Below are 21943 nucleotides of genomic sequence, written 5' to 3'. Positions count from 1 at the left end.
AGGTTGAGTTAGATCCTGGATTGACTGGGGAGTCAATGGATATGGAGGGGGAGGGAGGTGCACAGGAGAGTGTTGTTGAGGCTACAAATCAGATCAGTCACAATTCTATTGAATGGGGGAACAGGCCCGAGAGACCAAATAGTCCAGATTTCTTTGTTCAACACAGCAATTTATTGGCTGTGAGATGGTTTGGTTGATACTAAGATTGTGTGCTATTTGAAAGGAAACTGTTGAGCCTTGTGACTTATTCTGTTAAGCAGGCATATCCTTTATCAGTTAGTATAATTGTGCATTATTTGGTGTTTTAAGACCTATAACTTACTGCTTTAAACTCCCAACTCCTTGCACTGAGAGTGGTGAAAATGTGGGTAACTCACTGTTGCAGGAAGGAGGGGAGGCAGGTCCCACAGACGCATTGAGGAAGCTAGCCAAACTCTTGAGGCAAAAGGACAAGCCAGGAGGCTCACATGGTATAGATCGTTTGAGCTGAATGGCCTGAGCCTGTCTGTAATTTCCATCTAATTTTCTGTGAATGCTATCATGTAACACAAAGGTATTGTCACAGTCTGTAATGTGCCCCATCCCAAATTCCAGACTGTTTAATCTTCAATTTCCTTTGGGAATCCATTGATTGTTCTGTACAGATAAAGTGCATTTGCTGAAAATCCAAAGTGAAAACAGAAAGCCTGCACAAGTGCTGATGTTTGTACTGTGTTGCTTCCAACATTTTTTCTTTCTGTTTTCAGAAGGCTACGCCTGTAGGCTTTTTGCACATCATTTCCCCACCCGACGTCGCTCCAGCCCTTCCTCCCCCACCTCCCCAATTCAACAATTCGAGAAAATAGAAGTTTTTGAACATTCTGCTGCACCTTGGATGATTTTAACCTCCACACCCTCCTTCTGATCTCAGCAAGAATTCACTGTTTACATCTTAAACTCAAGGTCATTGTTCTTCTGTAGTTTTAACAGTGTCTGATTTTTGTTACGGAGAGAGATGGGGAAATGAAAGAGACAGGAGAGAAAGTGGCAGAGTGAGAGGAGGGTGCAAATGATGGGGAAACTGAAGAGATGGAGTGAGTGAGACCAAGACAAGAGAAAAAGAGAGTGTGAGAAAAGGAAATCTGGACAGAGAGAAGGAGATGGAGAAAGTTGGAGGGAAAGTAAGCAAGGCAGAGATAAAGGGACTCCAGAGAGTGGGAGAGAAATTGCCAGGGAGCGGGAGGGAGAGACAGGAAGCATCAGAGAGAAAGGGAGAGACAGAGGGAAGGAGGTAGAGAAAAATAGAGACAGAGTGAGGGAGACAGGAAAGGAGGGTGAGAGACCGAGATGAAGAGAGACAGAGTAGGATGTTAAGAGAGAACAATCAAAGGAGAGACAGCAAGACAGAGAGAGAGCATTAGCACACATGGAAGGCTGTGTGCTTATCCAAGTGTTCACAGAGCCTGAACTGACAGGTCCTGAAGGACAGCTTGTTCCATTTCAGGACATGCAGTTGAGCAAAAACAAATCTATTTTTGGATGTACTCTTTCATATTTACTTTTGAGCACAACTGCACTGTTCTAATTAATATTTTCATGCTAATGGCTTTCACTGGTTTGTTGTTTTTTTTATCTCCCAGCCTGTTCAATGGACTCAATGCCCAATGTATATATGTATGTGCTGCATGTGTCTCGAAGTGTAATGTGCTCCTTCCTATAGAAAACAGTCACTGCCCAACGTACTGATGGTTTCAGGAAATACAATTAAACCCGTATTGAGTTAGCCGCTCTCAACATTATTTAGAGGATTTGGGAGGGGTGGAGGGTGAGAAATGGAAACACATCAGCCAGGTTTACTGATTGTGATCCCTCTGTGGATGGCAAATGAGGAAAGTACCAAAGTTACATGAGAACTTGAGAAATAGGTGCAGGAGTAGAGCAAACTCACCCAGATTGCTCCCCCATTTCATATGACCAGAGCTGATTTCTGTCCACTCCCCATTTCCCTTGAGAGACCAAGTATCTGTGTACTCCAGCCTTAAAGCATATTCAGTGATGGAGCATCCACAACCCTTTGAGGGAGAGAATTCCAAGTTTTTGCAGATGTCTGAGTGAAAAAAAACAAATTGAGCAGCATAGTGGCTCGGTGGTTAGCACTGATGCCTCACAGTACCAGGGACCTGGATTCAGTTCCACCCTCGGGTGACTGTGTGGAGTTTGCATGCTCTCCCAGTGTCTACATGGGATTCCTCCGGGTCCTCCGGCTTCCTCCCACAGTCAAAGGATATGCAGGTTAGGTGGTTTGGCCATGCTAAATTGACCATCGTGTGCAAGGATGTGCATGCTGGGTGGATTAGCCAGAGGAAATGCAGGGTTACAGGGATAGGTTGGTTGGGGAGGGTGGTCTTCGGAGAATCTGTTGTGGACTCAATGGGCTGAATGGCTTGTTTCCACACTGTAGAGATTCTGTGAAATTCCTCAGTCAGGGAGAAAAACCTCTCAGTATCAACCCATAAAACTCCATTCAGAATCTTGAATGTTTCACTGTCTCATTGTTCCAAACCTCTCAGGGGCAGCCCCTTCAAGCCAGGGACCAATGTAGTATACCTTGCTGTGCTGTCTTCAATGCAAGTATATCCGTCCTTAAATATACTTTCGGGAAGTCTCTTTAAAGTATGCTTCCTTGATGGAACCACGTGCTACATCTTTGTGTTCTTTGTACAAGTACATCGACCCGAAACACTAACCCTGATTTCTCTCCACAAATGCTGCCAAACCTGTTGAGCTTTTCCAGCAATTTCTGGTTATGTTACATCGAAGGCTCTCTGAACGTGAACGTCAGGTTTACGCCTTTGAAAAATATTTTGCTTTGAATAATCTCTCACTTTGCCACATTGCACTCCGTCTGCCACCTTGTTGGCCACTCATTTAACCTGGCCGTATCTCTTTGAAGTCGCTCTTTGTCCTCCCCACAGCTTACATCTCCACCATTATTTGAATTGTCAGGAAACATTATTCGCAGTCTCTTAATCTTTTTTAAAAAAATTAACCTGTTTTTCTAATTAACCTGTTCAGAGATTTTATTGCGCACTGTTGGAGCAGGTTAGACTTGAATCTGAGATGGTAAATACATGAAGGCTCAATACTGATCCTTACGTCACTTCAGTAGCCATGGCCAATCAATAGAAACATTTCTCATTTACCTTCACTCCCTCCTTCTTGTCTGTTTACCAGTCCTCCACCTATGGAGAAAGTATGCCTCATCTTTCGCCTTGGGACCCTGCAACCACACAGGATCATGGTGGATTCATTTCCCCTCCCCTCCACCTTATCCCAGTCCCAAGCCTCCAACCCAGCACCGCCCACTTGATCTGTTCATCATCTTTCCCATCTATCCACTTCTCTCTCCTCTCCAACCTATCACCCTCTCCCCCACCTACATCTACCTATTGCATTCTCAGTTACCTTCCCCCCACCACTACTTCCCATTTATCTCTCAGCCCCCTTGGGCCACAAGCCTCATTCCTGATGAAGGGCTCCGGCCCGAAACGTCGATTCTCCTGCCCTTCGGCTGCTGCCTGGCCTGCTGTGCTCTCCCAGCACCCCACTCTCGACTCTGATCTCCAGCATCTGCGGTCCTCACTTCCTCCTGATAGTGTAGAGTGTTGTGGCTTCTAGTCCTCAGTGAGGGTTGCCAACTCTGGCTCGAGCACTTCTCTAACGTGATCTTGTGCCTTTATAAGTCTTCCATCCTCACTCACCCATCTCGATATCCAATCTCACAATACTGCTCCCCCGCCCCCCTGAACAGCTCTCCGTGACACGAAGAGAACTATCTTGACTGTCAGTCAACTGGACCTCTGACCATTTCCCATACTGAAATACCTAACAAACAAATATATGCAATTTACTTTCATTTCCCCATAATGGGGACTTTTACCCTCCCGAGTTTTCCGAGATCACAGGTGACTCCGGATCTTTCTCAGCTCCCACATTCCAGATTAGGGTTGATCTGAAGTAGGCCTCCCTTGGGAAATCTTCCAAGCTCCAACACTGTTGCCAGCTCGCACTGTCAATCCTCAACCTGGGGCACCAGTCCGAAAGCCAAGACAAACCTGTCAGCTCAGTGAGATGCAACATGGTCATCAACTGGAGAATTGCATCTCAGTTGAAGCCTTGGTGAGGGTCTGCAGAAGACTTCCTAGAACGGAACCAGGGAAGGGGGTCATCACCTTTCAACTTTGAGAAGAAACTGGGATTGTTCACTTGGAACAGAGAAGATTGAGGGTTGATTTGATATAGATGTTCAAAATCATGGAGTAGACTTGATATTGTAAGTAAGGACAAACTGTTTTCAGTGACCGCCGTAGCAAAATGTCAGCAATTTTGAAAATATTGGTGAAATAGCGCAGAGGAAGTTTTATTTTAACCAACAATGAGTTGTTGGGATGTGGAATATACATCCTGAAAAGTTGATGGGAACAGATTTGAAAGGGAAATTGCGCAAATAAAATGATACAGTCACTTGTAAGACTATAGGAGAAGAATGAGAAATTGGGACCAATTAGATAGGAACCAGAACAGACAGGATGGGCTGAATGGCCACTTTTTGTGTTGTGTCATTCCCTGATGTGATATATTCCCGTTGAGCTGAAGTTAAACCAGCATTTTTCTGGAATAGCCCTCAGCCACCTCTTCAGAGATTCCTCTGAACTGAAACTAGAGCAGGGCTTAATTCAAAATAGAACAGTGCCATTCGGTGTTGGTGTTAACCATGAGACTGACACTAAATGAGTCTTCTCTACAATGTAGTACTGACTGTCAATGTCAAAATCACCTGGTAAAACTCAATTCCCTGATTACTATAATCTTTTAGGCTGGTTGTTATCCACCGGTTAAGACTCAGGAGAACATAGCTTGTAGATCCAAGGTATAGATTCCAGGGGAAAGATTCCATCCCTTTCCTCCAGGGGATTGCGAGCATTCAGCCTTCCCAGATCCCAGTATTGCTTGTTGAGGGAGTAGGATCAGTAGAGATACAGTCAGTATCACTGGATGTGCTGAGGACCACTGTACAAAGTATGTTGAATTGTAATACCACCTCTGATGATTAAAATTACATTAAATTCTTTTGACATTTTCCTTTTCACAGAATGAAGGGGTTTTTGTCCAAGACTTTAGACAAAAGGGGATATTGCTCCTTTAGGACAGCCCTGATGGAATTGCTTTTCTTGGTCTGTTCTGGTTGAACAAACTTAAAGTTGCCACCCAGGTTGATAGGTTGTTAAGAAGGCGTATGGTGTGTTGGTTTTTATTAGCAGGGGGATTGAGTTTAAGAGCCACGAGGTTATGCTGCAGCTCTGTAAAGCCCTGGTTCAACTACACTTGGAATATTGTTTTCAGTTCTGGTTACCTCATTTTAGGTAAGATGTGGAAGCTTTAGAGAGGGTGTAGAGGAGATTTACCAGGATGCTGCCTGGGCTGGAGGGTATGTCTTATGAAGAAAAGTTGAGGGAGCTAGGGCTTTTCTCACTGGAGTGAAGAAGGATGAGGGGGTGACTTGATAGAGGTGTACAAGATGATGAGAGGCACAGATAGTGTGGATGGCCAGAGATGTTTTCCCAGGGCGGAAATGGCTATCATGAGAGGGCATAATTTCAAGGTGATTGGAGGAAGGTTTAGGGGAGATGTCAGAGGCAGGTTCTTTACACAGAGAGTGGTGGGTGAGTGAAATGCACTGCCAATAGTAGTAGTAGTAGACTCGGATACATTAGGGACATTTAGGTGACTCTTGGATAAGCACTTGGATGATCGTAAAATGAAGGGTATGTAGGTTAGTCTGATCCTAGATTAGGATAAAAGGTTGGCACAACATCGAGGCCCGAAGGGCCTGTACTGTTCTATGTTCTATGTTTCTAGAAACTGAAGTTTTGTGAGTGTTGTAAAATAATTATAAATTAAAACCCAGCCAACAATTCACAGGGGCTGAAATACTTGAAGCAGTATTCTAAACAGGCCAGTTGTAAATTGACAGCTGACTGTACTGGTGCCATTAGGATTTTACATTGACTCCCCTTCCAGTTTGACACCCATGAAGGTTCCCTTCCCACAGATGCAGATGCCTGGGGCAGGATTGTGTCACATCACATGTCCTGGTGCCCTGAGTGTATCAGTGGTGGCAGCAGATAATGTTAAACATTACTGATCACACTCCTGGATAAATTGCAATATCAAACAATTCAGGGAGACTGCTTGATTTGCCAATCCTGGCCAGTGGGAGGGGATCTGCAAGAATGAGGAATGGGATTAGGTCATTCAGACCCTGAAACTTTCTGTGATAAACTCATGGCTGATTATTGCGGCCTGAACTCTCCTTTCCTGTCTGCCTCTCCACAACCATCAACTCTCTTAGCAAACAAAAACTGATCAAACTCAGCATTGGATAAGTTCAATGATCCAGCCTCAATGGCACGCTGGGCAGAGACTTCCACAGACTAATGACAAATTAGTTCTTCGATTCATTCATTTTTTTAACAGTTGACAGAGAAAGCATAATATGTTTAGGAAGAAAGCAAAAATGTGAAAAATACAATTAACTAAATTTTCAAATTGTGGGGTTATTCAAATGTAAGCAAATAGTCACAGGTGAGGTGCTGGAAGACTGGAGGTTGGCTAACGTGGTGCCACTGTTTAAGAAAGGTGGTAAGGACAAGCCAGAAACTATCGACCGGTGAGCATGACGTTGATGGTGGGCAAGTTGTTGGAGGGAGTCCTGAGGGACAGGATTTACATGTATTTGGAAAGGGAAGGACTGATCAGGGATAGTCAACATGGCTTTGTGTGTGGGAAATCATGTTTCAGAAACTTGACTGAGATTTTTGAAGAAGTAACAAAGAGGATTGATGAAGGTAGAGTGGTAGATGTGATCTATATGGACTTCACTAAGGCATTCAACAAGGTTCCTTACGCGAGACTGGTTAGCAATGTTAGATCATGGAATACAGGGAGAACTAGTTATTTGGATACAGAACCGGCTCAAAGGTAGAAGAGTGAGGTGGTGGAGGGTTGCTTTTCAGACTGGAGGCCTGTGAGCAGTGGTGTGCCACAAGGATCGGTGCTGGGACCACTGCTTTTCGTTGTTCATTTAATGACTTGGATATGAACATAGGAGGTATAATTAGTAGGTTTGCAGATGACACCAAAGTTGGACGTGTAGTGGATGGCGAAGAAGGTTACCTCAGCATACAAGAGGATTCTGATCAGATGGGCTGAGAAGTGGCAGATGGAGTTTAGTTTAAATAAATGTGAGGTGCTGCATTTTGGAAAGACAAATCTTAGCAGGACTAATACACTTAATGGTAGGTCCAAGGGAGTATTGCTGAACAAAGAGACCTTGGAGTGCAGGTTCATAGTTCCTTGAAAGTGGAATTGCAGATAGACAGGATAGTGAAGAATGCAATTCCTGATGAAAAGCTTACGCTCAAAATATCGACCCTCCTGTTCCTCAGATTCTGCCTGACCGGCTGCACTTTTCCAACACCACACTCTAACTCTGATCTCCAGCACCTGCGGTCCTCACTCTCCTAGTGAAGGCGGCATTTGGTATGCTTCCCTCCATTGGTCAGAGCATTAAGTATAGGAGTTGGGAGGTCATGTTGCGGTTGTACAGGACATTGGTTGGGTCAGTTTTGGAATATTGTGTGCAAATCTGGTCTCCTTCCTATCAGAAGGAATTTGCAAAACTTGAGAAGGTTCAGAACAGACTTACAAGGATGTTGCCAGGGCTGGAGGATTTGAACTAAAGGGAGAGGCTGAATAGCTGGGGCTGTTTTCCCTGGAGCATCGGAGGCTGAGGGGTGACCTTATAGAGGTTTATAAAATCATGAGGGGCATGGATAGGGTAAATGGCCAAGGTCTTTTCCCTGGTGTGGGGAGTGCAAAACTAGAGGGCATAGGTTTAGGGTGAGAGGGGAAAGATATAAAAGGGACCTAAGGGGCAACTTTTTCAAGGTACCTGTATGCAGTGAGCTGTCAGAGGAAATGGAGGAGACTGGTACAATTACAGCATTTAAAAGGCATTTGGATGGGTATATGAATACGAACAGTTTAGAGGGATATGGGCCAAGTGCTGGCAAATGAGTCTAGATTAGGTTAGGTATCTGGTTGGTATGGATGAGTTGGATCTGTTCCTGTGCTGTACATCTCTATGACTCTAAGAGGCTATTCAGCTCCTCAAAGCTGTCACTCCATTCAGTTTGGTCTTAGGAAATAGGAGCAGGGGAAGGCCATTTGGCCCATTGAATCTGCTCTACTATTCATCTATATCATGACTGATGTTCTACACAATGCCATTTCCCCGCAATAGCTCTATAACCCTTTAACATCCAGAAATCTGTCACTGTCCCCCCGCTTAGTTTATCTACTTTCATTTCTTATCCTGCAATAGTCTTAACCAATTTTAAAAAAAGTTTTGTTTCTCAGACGCGAGAGTTTAAATTGATCATGGACAACTTCTCCGAGGGAGAGTGTTCCAGATTTATGTCAGGACTGTAAAGGGACGAACATGAATAGAAAGAACTTAACTCCCATAGTTGAGAAGTCCATTGCCAGGGAGCATAGTTTAAATGAGCTAATGGCAGGGTTAGAAGGGAGTGGAAGAGTCATGTCTCCACCCCAGGTAGTGGGGGGTGGGGAGGGGGAATGGGTGGTGGAGGGGATCTGGAAGTTACTGTCTGAAAGGGTGGAAGAGGCAGAAATCCTCACCCCGTTTGAAAGCACTGGGTACACTTTCCAAGTGGTGTAACATACAGGGTGACAGGACAAGAACAGGAGGGTGTGCTGAGGCTGTGTTTGAAATATTCTGTGCCTGTGTCAAATTTCCCGTTTGCATATGCAAAGGGCCAAGTGCAGGTGCAGTTAAAGGACACCTCTCTGTTCTTATCCAATGCAAAGAGTGGTTTACAACCACTACCACAGATGCCATAGTTGGCTGAGTAATGTAACTGAATGGACCAATGTCCGAGCTCTTGCTTGCTCCCTGTGGGAGCTTGATGTTTGCATTTTTGCTGTGTTTCCCCAACTTACTTAAAGCACTCCAGTAGCAATTCGTTAGCTGTTAAATTCTCAGTGACGATCCATGGGTAGGAATAGGCGCTATAGAAATACAAGTTCTGAGAGTCAGTGAAGGTCTTCTCTCCCTTTCCTGAAGACGCTGTCACAGTTCTCAGGCTCTGCACAGGAGAGCTGGATAGCGACTTCCTGTCTTCCCGAGAGTGTACCTTCCTGACACTGGCCCTTTAAGAGTGCATGTTGCACACTGCCCTGTGGATTGTGCAGGAGGTACAACAGCCTTGTGCAGAGTATCATGCAGGCAATGCATACTGTGGACCGTGTGATTTGGGGATTGGGGTTTCCGAATAACCTTGTTCTTTGGTTTAATGGCCCGCTCTGTTTCTAATGCACTGTCAAAGTAATAGGTGAGCTTTCTGCTGGAGTCGCCTTGTTCCGGTCCCGCTTTGCTCTGCATTAGTCCCATGGCTGCTGTATTGACTGTGCATGGAGCTCTTTGCTCAGAGTGTGTACCGGAGGAGGTGACTAGCCCTTGTCCTCTGTCCAGTACTGGCTGCGGTGGGGGTGAACAGCCTTGTGGTCTGGTTGAAGGGTTCTGGCTATTCCTCAGTGCTGACTCTGGGCTCTGAGAACTTGTGGCTGGCTCAGGCAATGCCGCTTTAAGAGTTTTTGGCTTCGGTGGGGTTCTGACGTGTGGCAGCGAGAAGAGGGGAGGGGAGACGAGAGAGAGAGAGAGACAGAGAGAGACGGAAAAAGGGTCTGTCCCTGGCTTGGAGAGTTGGACACACACACGGACAGGCAGAGAGAGAGAGAGAGAGAGAGAGAGGTGCTGTAGCCACCCTCTGTCTCTCACAGCAAAGGGGGTGGCTAGTTCCTATCAGCACCATTCCCGGGACTGCAGCTTCTCCACACACACACTCTCTCTCTCTCTCTCAGCAACAGACAAAACTATGAAGACAGACCAGTGAGTGTTCCTGAGAGGGAGGTAGCAGCAGCAGCAGCAACATGTACGGTCACTACCACCACTTCATGAAACTCCCTGTCACCTCCAACCGTAAGTATGCCTTCAATCCACCCCCTCACATTCTCTTTCTCGCCTTCCTGTGCTGGGGGAAACAAGTTCTCTCTCACCTCCTTCCCTTCCCCTTCCCCCCCCCCCCAGTGGTTAGGACTCTTAGTTTTAACTCTTTCCCGCCCTCAATCATTCGAGCCCCTCTGCTATTGTTTTAAAAACAAAAAGCTGCACACGTGTTTTTGTTTGTGCCCTATTTTATTTTTAAATAACAATCATTCATGTTGGCAAGGCGCAGCCCCTTCGGGCTTCGGGCTTCGAGCCTCTGCTCTTGAGTGTGGGGCCCCCTGCTTGTCCTATCGAGACATCCCGCCCGAAATTTATGCTAGAGGATGCGAAAACCGTCCGGAATAGAGAGTATTTTTGTCTCCCCGCCCACTATTGAAGATATACAGCACCTCCCTCTCCAATACTGAGTTCCACATTTAACTCACTCAGCGCCCATTCACTGAGACAGGGTTAACGTGCGCCTCGGCACTGGGTATGGCTGTAGGAGGCGATAATGTGGCATTTTCATTTTTAAATGAGAGAGATTCCCAACACTTAGTCCATTCCACCCCAGCAGAGTCATCAGCTCTATTCAGGGAGCAGTTGTTCCCTGACCCTTCCAAAACCAGTATGACTGTTGGAGTGGTCAGTAACTGGTTCTAGTACAGGATTGCTGGTGACAAGAGGAAAGGCAAAAATCTGGCGGTGTAGTCCTGTCCAGCATGTATTAATTAGATATACAGCTGTCAGTTATCAGTGTGTGTAGTATAAACGTACAGCAATCATTCTGTTAGTGTATTCCCCACTGTCTTATACTGCACTTAACTGTTGTTTACTCTTTATAAATGTATGGCATTTATTTTCATTCAGTTTATCCTCAATTCCCTGAGCATGCTTTGTATCTTACCCTGAATATGCAGCAGTAGAAGCCATTATTGTCAAAAATTTGTATAAATCTGCAGGCTCACTGGCTGTTCATCCTGGTTAAATGTTTCCGGTGGGGCGGTGGGTTCGGTTGGCTGACTAGGCTGGACGGCTGATTTGCACTGATGCCAACAACATGCATTCAGTTCCCACACCATCTGAGGTTGTCATGAAGGGCTCTCTTTCTCAACCTCTCCCCTTGCCCGAGGCATGGAGACCCTCAGGTTAAACCAGCACCAGTCATTTCTCTCCAATGAGTGAGTAGCTCTGTGGTTCTCTGGGACAGTGGTGACTCTGGCGATTAGTGTATGACATTGAGCACTGTGTCTGAATGTACAGCAAATACTGATATTCCATATTTCATTGTCCTGCCAATGCTGAGTACTCACAGGGCATGTTCAACAGAGGTTAGATGGTAGAGTAAAGCCCCTTCTTTGACTGTCCAGTAACAGTTACAGAGGTATATTACAGGTTTCTGCTGGTATCTATTCAGGAGTTTGGGTACTTATATAATCAGATACCCATGTATGTGTAACAGAGTGGAAACAATTCGAGGTGTTTGAGGCTGTTTAAATACAAAATAACAGACACCTACAAGTATTTTACAGATTGGAATCTAATTGAGGGGCTTGAGGTGTTTATATATAGAACAACAGTTACCTGGGAGTGAGCTCCAGGCTAAAATCCAATTGAGAGTTTTGTGGAGTTTTAATATAGAATAACAGATATCCAAGAGTGAGCTACAGACTGGAACTTAAGGTATTTGGTGGAGGGTTTATATGTAGAATTACAGGTACCCAGGTAGTGAGATCCAAGTGCGATTCTAATCAAGGGGTGTAATTTAAATAATTCTAAATAATTTCAGAGAAGGTAATATCTGTTTATTTTTGAGGTCAAACTCCAGCTGTTAGGTTCCGGCCGTGTGACTCATTTATTTCTCCCAAAATGCCGAAGAATAAGTTTGAAAGTATTTATGTCAGTCTGTTCCCTCCCCATAACCTTCCCACTGTAAACCAGCTCCATTACTGAGTCACCTAACATTGAGCAGTGTGACAGAAGAAGGGGGATTGGAGTCTGCCTTGCTGCTGATTTGAATCGGGAATTGCAATGTTTTCGCACTGGGTGGACCTCAGTATTGCCCTGTTGTGATTCACCAATGCAGACCGGCAACACAAAGGGGAAATGCGTTTACTTTCTGTAAAGATTTGCCCTTTGACACTGGAGTGTGTTCCATTTTAGTTTTGAAGGCTTAACTGCCTTGTTAAGTTTGGGCTTTCAAGAGAGCGATCCCAGAAGTTGGAATCATTCTCGTTATTGTTGTGATATGTTGAAGGCTGGGTCTTTTTTTTTTGGAGACCCATTTCAGGTGTAGGCTGAATTTTTTTTTTATCTTTTGGAGAAGAAAAGACTGAGGAGGTACCTGATTAAAGTATACAAAATTGAGAGATTGTTTTTGTGGCTGACATTTAAGATGAGATCTCTTTCCAGGAGATCTGAGGAAATATTTTTTCACCCGGAGGGTAATAAACAAATGGAATACGTGGCCTGAGAGGGTAGTGGAGGCAAGTACTTTCACATCATTTAAACTGCTCATCCAGAAGATTCTTAAAATGTCAGGGCGATGAACGGTTCACCTGGGCGATGAACCAGGTGCAAGTAAATGTGTAAATGCAGGGATTTGTGCAGCTTGTTGTTTGTTAGTCAGCCTTGGCAGGGTGGGCTGAAGGGCTGTTTCTGTGCTCCGTGGACTGTGAAATAGCTGCTACTTATTCTGAGAGGCCTGGTTTCTCTGACTCTGTAACCTCCACACGCAAACCCATGCTGCAAATCTGCCCTGCTGTAACTGAAAGTCCTTCTTGCCTATTGCACCCTGTGGAATCCTCCTCCTGAAGGTCCAGTTACATTGGCCAGTCTGTCTCTTACTGATGACCTCATTCCTGATGAAGGGCTTATGCCCGAAACGTCGATTCTCCTGCTCCTCTGATGCTGCTTGACCTGCTGTGTTTTTCCAGCACTGCACCCTTGACTCTGATCTGCAGTATCTGTGGTCCTCACTTTCTCCTGTCTTTTCCCTATGGTGGGGAGGAGTCCAGAACTAGAGGGCATAGGTTTCGAGTGAGAGGGGAAAGATATAAAAGAGTCTTAGGAGGCAACTTTTTCACGCCGAGGGTGGTACGTGTATGGAATGAGCTGCCAGAGGATGTGGTGGAGGCTGGTACAATTGCAACATTTAAAAGGCATTTAGATGGTTTGGAGGGATATGGGCCGGGTGCTGGCAGGTGGGACTAGATTGGGTTGGGATATCTGGTCAGCATGGACAGGTTGGACCGAAGGGTCTGTTTCCATACTGTACATCTCTGACTCTTATTACTGTCTTCTGTCTGCCACCATAACTTTGGCAAAAGCCCTATTAGTTAGTCATGCCATCTTACAGTACAAAAGGGTATGCAGCCTGTTATTGGCTCTACCTGCTCTTTAAGATATGGTTTCACAAGTCAGCTTTTTCCCCTATCGCCCTTCAGATTACTAGCACTTTTTTTTTCCTTTTCATTTTTTCAAGGGATTTGGGCATCACTGTCAAGGTCAGTACTTTCTCCCTGTTTTTAACTGTTCCAGAACTCACTCGACCATTGCAGAGGGCGGTTAAGAATCTACAGTTGATTCTAAAATAAAACACAGATCAGCGATCCTGGAGATCTGAAACATATGAAAACAGAAAGTGCTGGAGAAACTCAGCTGGTAGCATCTGTGCAGAGATAACAGTGAAGTTTGGGCGGCACGGTGGCACAGTGGTTAGCACTGCTGCCTCACAGCGCCAGAGACCTGGGTTCAATTCCCGCCTCAGGCGACTGACTGTGTGGAGTTTGCACATTCTCCCCGTGTCTGCGTGGGTTTCCTCCGGGTGCTCCGGTTTCCTCCCACAGTCCAAAGATGTGCGGGTTAGGTGAATTGGTCATGCTAAATTGCCTGTAGTGTTAGGTAAGGGGTAAATGTAGAGGCACGGGTGGGTTGCGCTTCAGCGGGTCGGTGTGGACTTGTTGGGCCGAAGGGCCTGTTTCCACACTGTAAGTAATCTAATCTAATTTCAAATGCAGTGACCCAGCTTCAGAACAACTGACGCTAGTTTTCATGGTCACTATTACTGAGATGCGCTTTCAATTTCAGATTTAATAATTGGATCAAATTTCCACTATCTGCCATAATGGGGTTTGAGCCCGTGTCCCTCTGCATTACTATTCCAGTGGCATTACCGCTACACCACCACCTCCTCTTGAATCATTTCCCTCAAGTTCCTACACGATCTGATGCCACCTCTCTTGCAGGTAGTGAATTCCAGCTTTTAACAGTCTTCCAAGTGAATAGTTATTGTCATTTCCTTTCTGGATCTTAAGTCAGTTATCTTTAAATCTCTGACTTTTGGTTACTGACCCACTTTCTGGTGAATTTGATTGTCCCTTGACTTTATCTCCTTACAGGAGAAGATTCACAGCTACTCCATTGAACAGAGGTTTGCATCTCTGGTATCACCCTGGAAAATTCCCTTTGCACTCTCTCAAAGGACTTGACATCCTTCATAATATCTGGTGCCTGTAATTGTACGCAATGCTGCAGCTTTGATTTGTATACATAGCCCCTGTTAACGAAGTCACATTTCCTGCACATCCTTAAATGGTCTCATCAATTCCTCCTGCCGTTTTCATAGATTTATAGAATATAGACCCTTGCTGCCCCTCCCCTCTGTTCTTGCACCACCCATTATTAAAGCATTCAGATCACTTTGCCTGTCCAAAGTGAAGGACTTCAGTCTTTTCAATATTCAACTGTGATTTTCCTGTGCCTGTCCATTTTCTCCACTCCATGTCCTTCTAATTTGCTTGCTGTTTACTATGTTGTTGAGTTTAGCAACATCTGTAAATGCGTTGACCAATCTAAACCACCAGGCAATACACCTATTTTACAAGGTCAGAATGTTATACCATTTAATGTACGGTGTACTCTGTGTACTGATACACTAATTAATTGTAGCTGTGTGGACCTTGATATTTCACTTTTAAACCACTGGATATAAATCCATTGTCTTCAGTAGTTACTCAGAGCCCAACTGATCTTCTAGCCATTTGGAAATGCATGTCTTAATTGTCGGTGTGGCTGCATGACAAAGATGTGACAACATTTCTGAAAACTTTTGTACTCCTTGATGTCCCGAATTGATGTTTGAATCTTGCTAAGTCATGATGGTAATGGCAATATCAAAGTGTGATAAGGAAAATATTATGGGATAAAACAAAAGGACTGCAGATTCTGGAGATCAGAAACCAAAATGTAAATTGCTGGAGAAACTCAGCAGGACTTATTGGACGTACTGTAGGATTATAGACAGTGCACAGTATACCCTCTGATGTTACTGCTTTCTGCTTTTCGCCGTTGTGTGTATTTTGCATTATAAAGGAAAGCAAGGGAACAGTCAGAATCATAGAGCAGGACAGCACAGAAACAGACCCTTTGGTCCAACACATCTCTGCCGACCAGATATTCTAAATTAATCCAGTCTCATTTGCCAGCATTTGGTCCATATCCCCCTCAACCCTCCTTATTCATATACTCCACTGTGTCCTGACCAGCATTTTGTCGCTCAACCATCATCAGTTAAAAAGATTCCCTGGTCATTCGCACATTACTGTGGAAACTCACTACAACAGTATCTGCACTTGCAAATTACTTCAATGCCTGTAAGGTTGAATGGGGCAGCCTGAAGTCAGAACCGGTGCTAGAGAAATGGAAATATCTTTTTTCTTTCCATTTGGAAACCCAGTTTGAACAGTTGTCTCAGAGGGGGACACAGTTTGTGTGCTTTAATATTACTGGGAACAGGTTTCACTTGCTGTGAGCTGAATTCACAGTTGTCAGGCCTGACCTATTCCAAGAGGCTGACATAGTCTACAGCACCATGGTGTAGTAAATGTTATACATCAGAGGTCACTGTGCAGGGTGTGGCATTTGAACTGGTCGAGAAGGCAGGATGGTGGATGTTTGTGGAGGAGAGCCTTTCTGCTCTGAGCTGGCCACTGTGTCCTTGCCAATGGGAAGAGGCTTAATACAGGTAAGTTGTCCATTCACGTCTGAGCATGTCTCAAACTCCTCTCCCTTCTCCACTCTCTCTCAGTCCCACCCTAGCCTCTCCAATCGGCTGGATGGGAAATTCCTGTGCTTTGGCCCAAGGTGCTAGAAAGTCACCCAAATAAATGTTTGCTCAAAGGCACCAGGGAATAGAGAGAAAGTAATGGGCGACTGAAAGTTTGGCTCAAGAAGCGAGTTCTGAGTTGGGTCTTAAAGATTTCGGAGAGCGCTGGAGAGGTTAGGGACCACTTCTGAGAAATTAGGGGCAAGGTAAACCAAAGAATCAATCAATGTTTCCAGGGCTAAGGGGAAGAGGGTCTGGAAAAGGACAATGACCAAGTACTCTAGTTGGTTATGAATCCTATTTGATGTTTCCTGCACAGCTGTTGTAACCAGTCCCAGTTTGACCGCCTCTCGCACTGCATTAGCTAAAACACATTTTCTTTCCCTGAATACAATGGCCTTGTAATTTTCTTTTAAAAAGATTCTTTCAAAGAACATGGGTGTTGCTGGCAAACCAAGTATTTTGTTGCTCATCCATAATTGATCTGTATGGCTTGCTTATCCGTTTCCAAAGCTGGTCAAGAATCACACATACAGATGTAAGTCTGGAGTCACATGTAGGTCAGACTGGGTAAGGAAAGCAAAGGTCTTTGCCTAAAGGACATCAGTGAACAGGATGGGTTTTAAGCGACAGTTGTGGGTGGTGTCTTGGCATCATTGCTGAGAATAGCTTGTATTTTTTAAGGAAAAAAAAAATTGAATCAAATTTCAATTCTACTAACAGCCATGTGTCCTCCAGGGGCTCTGGCTCACTAATCCAGTCACATTGACGTAATGTTACCATCTCCACATCCCCTGTCGAAGTCCTTCACTGCAATGGTTGATCGCACATGTTATGTCTGTCTCTTCTCTCTCCTTTAGTGATATCTCCACTTAGCAAGATCATTGAGCGTGGGAACAGGCCTTTCCCCAGTGACTTGTTTCTCTGCATAGCTCTGTATTGCAGTGGATGGACACAGGGAAGAGCACCTTGTGCTAAATCCTGATGAGGGAAGACATTAGATTGTTTTAAGACTCGCTCCCAAATAGATTCATCCAAGCATGCATGCAAACATATGAATTAGGAGCAGGAACAGGGCCTTCGAGCCTTCTCTTCTCTTCAAGCAGACCAGGGCTGATCGGATTGCTCCATATTCCCACTTCCTCCCTCATTAAAAAAAACAACTGGAGGCTAGTGCTAAAACTGCTGTTCTCATAGTCAAGTCATGCAATGCACTGATATAGTCATGCTCACCAAATCATAACTTACAGACAATAACCCACATGCTGCCATTATCATCCCTGGGCATATCCTGTCCAATGGGCAGAACATACCCAGCAGAGGTGATATTGTGGTCTACAGTCAGGAGGGAGTTATGGTCAACATTGATGACAGATCTTAATGAAGTGTCTTAGTATAAAGTTAAAAAAAGGCAAAGAAGATTCCTGCTAATTGCCACTTAGAGGCATCCCTTCTTACCCCATAGTTGATGAATCAGTGCTTCTACAAATTGAATATTAGTAGAAGGAAATGCTGGGGACAGCAAAGGCTTAGAGTACCCTTTGGGTCGATGTCTTTAATGTCCATCACCAAGAGTGGATCAGTTCTCCTGAGCTGGTCAATTCTTAAAGGGCCATCACTGCGCCAGTGACAGGTGATGTAGGAACCAACAAGAAAGAGAAACTGACTTGTCCTTGTTCTCACCAGTATACCTCCTCAGAGATGGATCTGTCCATGCTGGATAACTAAAGGTGATCACTGCACAGTCCTTGTGAAGACCAGCTCCCACCTTCACATCGATGATACCCTCTGTTGTGTTGTACGGCACGATCGACCTGTTAAAGGTGATATATGTTGAACAGATCTTGCGGCTAAAAACAGGGACCTGTGAGATGCTGTGGGCTTCAGCAGGAGCAGAAATGGCTTCAATCAGAGTCTGTGACCTCATAGCTTGGCATATTATTATCAATTAGCTGGGAGACCAACCTTGTTTCAATGAAAAGTATGGTATAGCCCAGCACCAGGCATTCGTAGAAACTGGACATAAGCCTGACGGAGTTACGTCACAGCACGATATGAAGAGTGGACAATAGAAGCACCATGCAACAGATCGAAGTTATTCCTCAACTAACGGAGCACATCAAAACTTCATAGTTCTGCCACATCCAGTCACGAATTATAATTGTTAATTAAGTGCAACTGACAGGAGAAGGTTCCGACAATGGCAGAGAGGCTTTGTACCATCTAGGACAAAGCAACCTCTTTAATTAGCAGCCCACCCACTTCAATATTCACTTCTTCAGCCGTCAACACACAGTGGCAGCAGTGTGTACCATCTACAAGATGCACTGCAGTAACTCACTGAGGCTCCTTATATCTTACACCTAGAAGTGCAAGGGCAAAAGATGCACCAACACTTGCAGGTTCCAACATCCCCTCCCCACCCTGCCGCCGCCGCCCCTCAAGCCAGACATCATTCCAACCTAGAACTATGTTGCAGTTTGTTCACTGTCCCTCCATAACAGCACAAATGGATGTACAAACAACACACTTTGTTACACGGAGAGTGGTCCTTGTGCGGAATGAACTTCCCGAGAAAATGGTAGCTGCAGGTCCAGTTAGAATGTTTAAAACACATTAGATGAGTGCATGATTCAGAAATGTTTGGAAGGATGTGGGCCAAGCGCACGCAGGTGGGGCGAGTTTAGTTTGTGACTAGGTTTGTCATGGACTGGTTGGACAAAAGGGTCTGCTTCCGTGCTATATGACTGTATGGATCTAGGGGATTGCAGTGGTTCAAGGAGGAGGTTCACCAGCACTGGGGATGGGCAATAAATGCTGTCCTGCCAGCATTGCGCAAATATCATAAAAGTAAAAAAATGATTAAATGGATGTGCATTCGTCAAATTAAGCAGTTTGCTGCCAAGCCCGTCCTGGCCCTCTATCCATAACTTCCTTGTCTTCAGATGGCCGAGTCAGTTGGAGTAAGCCAAAGTGAAATATCCTTTTAAAACTCTGATTGGGACAAATTACGTATAAATTCTAATTATTATTTCTTTGCTGAGAAGCCGTTGTGTTTCCATACAGTTGCAAGCATCTAGAAGTGGTTCATTGGCTGAAGGTTGATTTGGAATGCTTTAAGCTCGTGGAAGTGTAATATCAGTTCTTTGTTTTCGAACCTTGGCCATAGATGTATTGAGGCAAATACTGGATGCATTTTTTTTTAAATGTGCAAGCCCTTGAATATGATCAAGGTTATTCAGAGGGAAGAGAAGCTTTTATTTGGATAGCATGTTGTTAGATTCCTCTGAAACGTTAGTGAAAACGAGCTGTTCATGTATAATAAATGCCTGGGAAATGGAATTCCTGTTGTACTTCACAGGGAGAGTCAACCAAGCTTATGGTCTCAAGTCTTTGGAATGGGATTTGAACCCACAGCATTCTGACTCAGAGACGCAAGTGCTTCCTACAGCTACAGCTGACAAATGTAACGATAGACCTATAACCTATACTTACTGCTCAAATGCATTTTCAAGCTCCTCAATCAAAGGAGTAGAATCTAGAATTAAATAGCTGGGTGTTTATCACCATTCACTATAAAGATCTTACCCGCCCACTGCTGTGCATTTCTGAGTCCCAGTCACAACATGGTCCTTGTATCTGAGGTGGTGTAGATGAGCGTGTAGTATAGTTGAGAGACATTTGGTATATAGAAGTTGACACTGAATAGCTATTACACAATGCATGTTTACTACGAATTGACTTGTAGCTTAATTAAGTGATGATTCTCACTGACAATGTTGAATGCTTTTCTCTCAGACCTGAGTCATGCCTTCTGTAGTTATCCCACTCTCCACCAACCAGCTTTGTAATCCTAAATTTATATCAGCACTACATAGAGTTGCCTGTCCATGTCCCGTCTGGAATGAATTTTGTCTGGTGGGAGAGTACATTAGGAAACTTTCACAAGGGGTGTTTCTACTATTCCTGCCCATACTTTGGTGGCCCCTGCAATAATTCTCTCGGGTGTAAAGAATCAACTACCTGATGTGGGACGGAGAGAAGGACAGACCAGACCACTCCCTTGAAGGGCATCCATGAACCACTTTGGATTTTACAATGCAAAGAAAGCTGTAAATTAAATTCAGTTGCGCACTTTCTAAAGGTGAGAGCTGAATCCATTGTGCCCTGTTTCCTACCATACCATTCACCTGTCATACTCTGGGCAGTTCTCTCATGGGGTGGAAACCTGCCAAATACTGCTGCTCGATCCTCGATTGCTCTTCATCTACTTGCATCGTTGTCTTCCTAAATTTGGATCTCCCAGAACACTTTCCAGCTGATGGTTTCTATTTGAAATGCAACAACTGGTGTTCCCTCTTCCTGTATTCACTCGTGAGATGTTGTTGGCTGGGTCAGCATTTATTGCTTGTTTCTAGTTGCCCTAATGAAGGTAGTGGTGAGCTGCCATCTTGAACTGCTGCAGCCAATGTGCTGTCAGTTGATCCACACTGCCCTTGGGGAGGGAATTCCAAGATTACGAGCCATCCACAGTGAAGGAACAGCAATGCAGTTTCGAGTCAGGATGGTGAATGGCTTGGTGGGGAACTTGCAGGTGATGGTGTTTCCACGCATCTACTACCCTTGGCCTTCTAGACGGAAGTGGTTGTGGGTTTGGAAGCCACTGTTTAAGGATCTTTGGATTTCTGCAGTGCATCTTGTAGATTGTACACACTGCTGCTGCTGAGCATCGGTGTTGGACGGAGTGAATGTTTGTGGATGTGATGCCAATCAAGTGGCTGCTTTGTCTTAAATGGCGTCGAGCTTTTTGAGTGTTGTTGGGGCTGGACCCAGCCAGGCAAGTGGGGAGTATTCCATAATGCTCCTGACTTGTGTCTTGTAGATAGTGGACAGGCCTTGGGAAGACAGGAGGGGAGTTACTCGCCACAGAATTCCAGTATCTGACCTGCTCTTGTAGCCTGTGTTTATGTGGCCAGTCCATTGAGTTTTTGGTGGAGGACTGCATACTTCTACTTTTCTGTCAGACTGCATTGGCCTCTGAGGTCATGCACGGCAGCAACTACTGCAATGGGAAGTTGGTGCTGCAGTCAGCGTGTTTGCCGCACGTGGAGTCGTAAGCGACATCTTTAAAGAGAACTTTGCTGGGGGACCAAGATGAATTTCAGGAAGGGGATATTTGTGGGACCGCCTCCTGGGGAGCTTCAGTTTGGTCAGTTAGGTATGGATCACTTAGCTCTGTCTGCGGTTTGGAATGCTTTCATGACTTCATCAGGTTTTAGATTAGATTAGATTCCCTACAGTGTGAAAACAGGCCCTTCAGCCCAGCAAGTCCACATTGATCCTTCGAAGATTAACCCATCCAGACCCATTCCTCTACCCTGTATTTACCTCTGACTAATGCCCCTAACACTCTGGGCAATTTACCATGACCAATTCACTTAACCTGTACATCTTTGAATTGTGGGAGGAAACCCACACAGACACAGGGAGAATGTGCAAACTCCACACAGACAGTCACCCAAGGCATGAATCGAACCCGGGTCCCTGGCGCTATGAGGCAGCAGTGCTAACCACTGAGCCACCGTGCTGCCCAGGTTATTGACCTGTTTTTGAGTATGCTTCTGGCATGCCTTCTCACACTTATCATTGAGCCAGGATGTTTCCCCTGTCTAGGTGGTAGTGGAGTTGTGGGTCCACAGCACAGAAAAAGACCCTTCGTCCCATCAAGT

General features: G+C 44.9%; 1 protein-coding gene across 2 annotated transcripts in view; it reads left to right on the top strand.

The window, feature by feature from the left end:
• Positions 1-21943, top strand: part of LOC132818939 (retinoic acid receptor RXR-gamma-A-like) — a 167534-nt gene that overhangs the window by 18268 nt on the left and 127323 nt on the right. Inside the window, exon 1 of one of the 2 annotated variants that reach the window (XM_060830082.1) lies at positions 9847-10102. The exons of the other annotated variant lie outside the window; for it this stretch is intronic. Coding sequence (XP_060686065.1) covers positions 10054-10102 — 49 coding nt within the window. The 5' untranslated portion in view covers positions 9847-10053. Of the gene's footprint in view, positions 1-9846; positions 10103-21943 lie in introns of those variants that run through there. 2 annotated transcript variants of the gene reach the window in all.

Source organism: Hemiscyllium ocellatum, chromosome 9, assembly GCF_020745735.1.
Source record: "Hemiscyllium ocellatum isolate sHemOce1 chromosome 9, sHemOce1.pat.X.cur, whole genome shotgun sequence".
NCBI classification, from domain to species: Eukaryota; Metazoa; Chordata; class Chondrichthyes; order Orectolobiformes; family Hemiscylliidae; genus Hemiscyllium; species Hemiscyllium ocellatum.
Note: the sequence above shows the minus strand (reverse complement) of the source record. Positions and strands in the feature narration are given on the sequence as shown.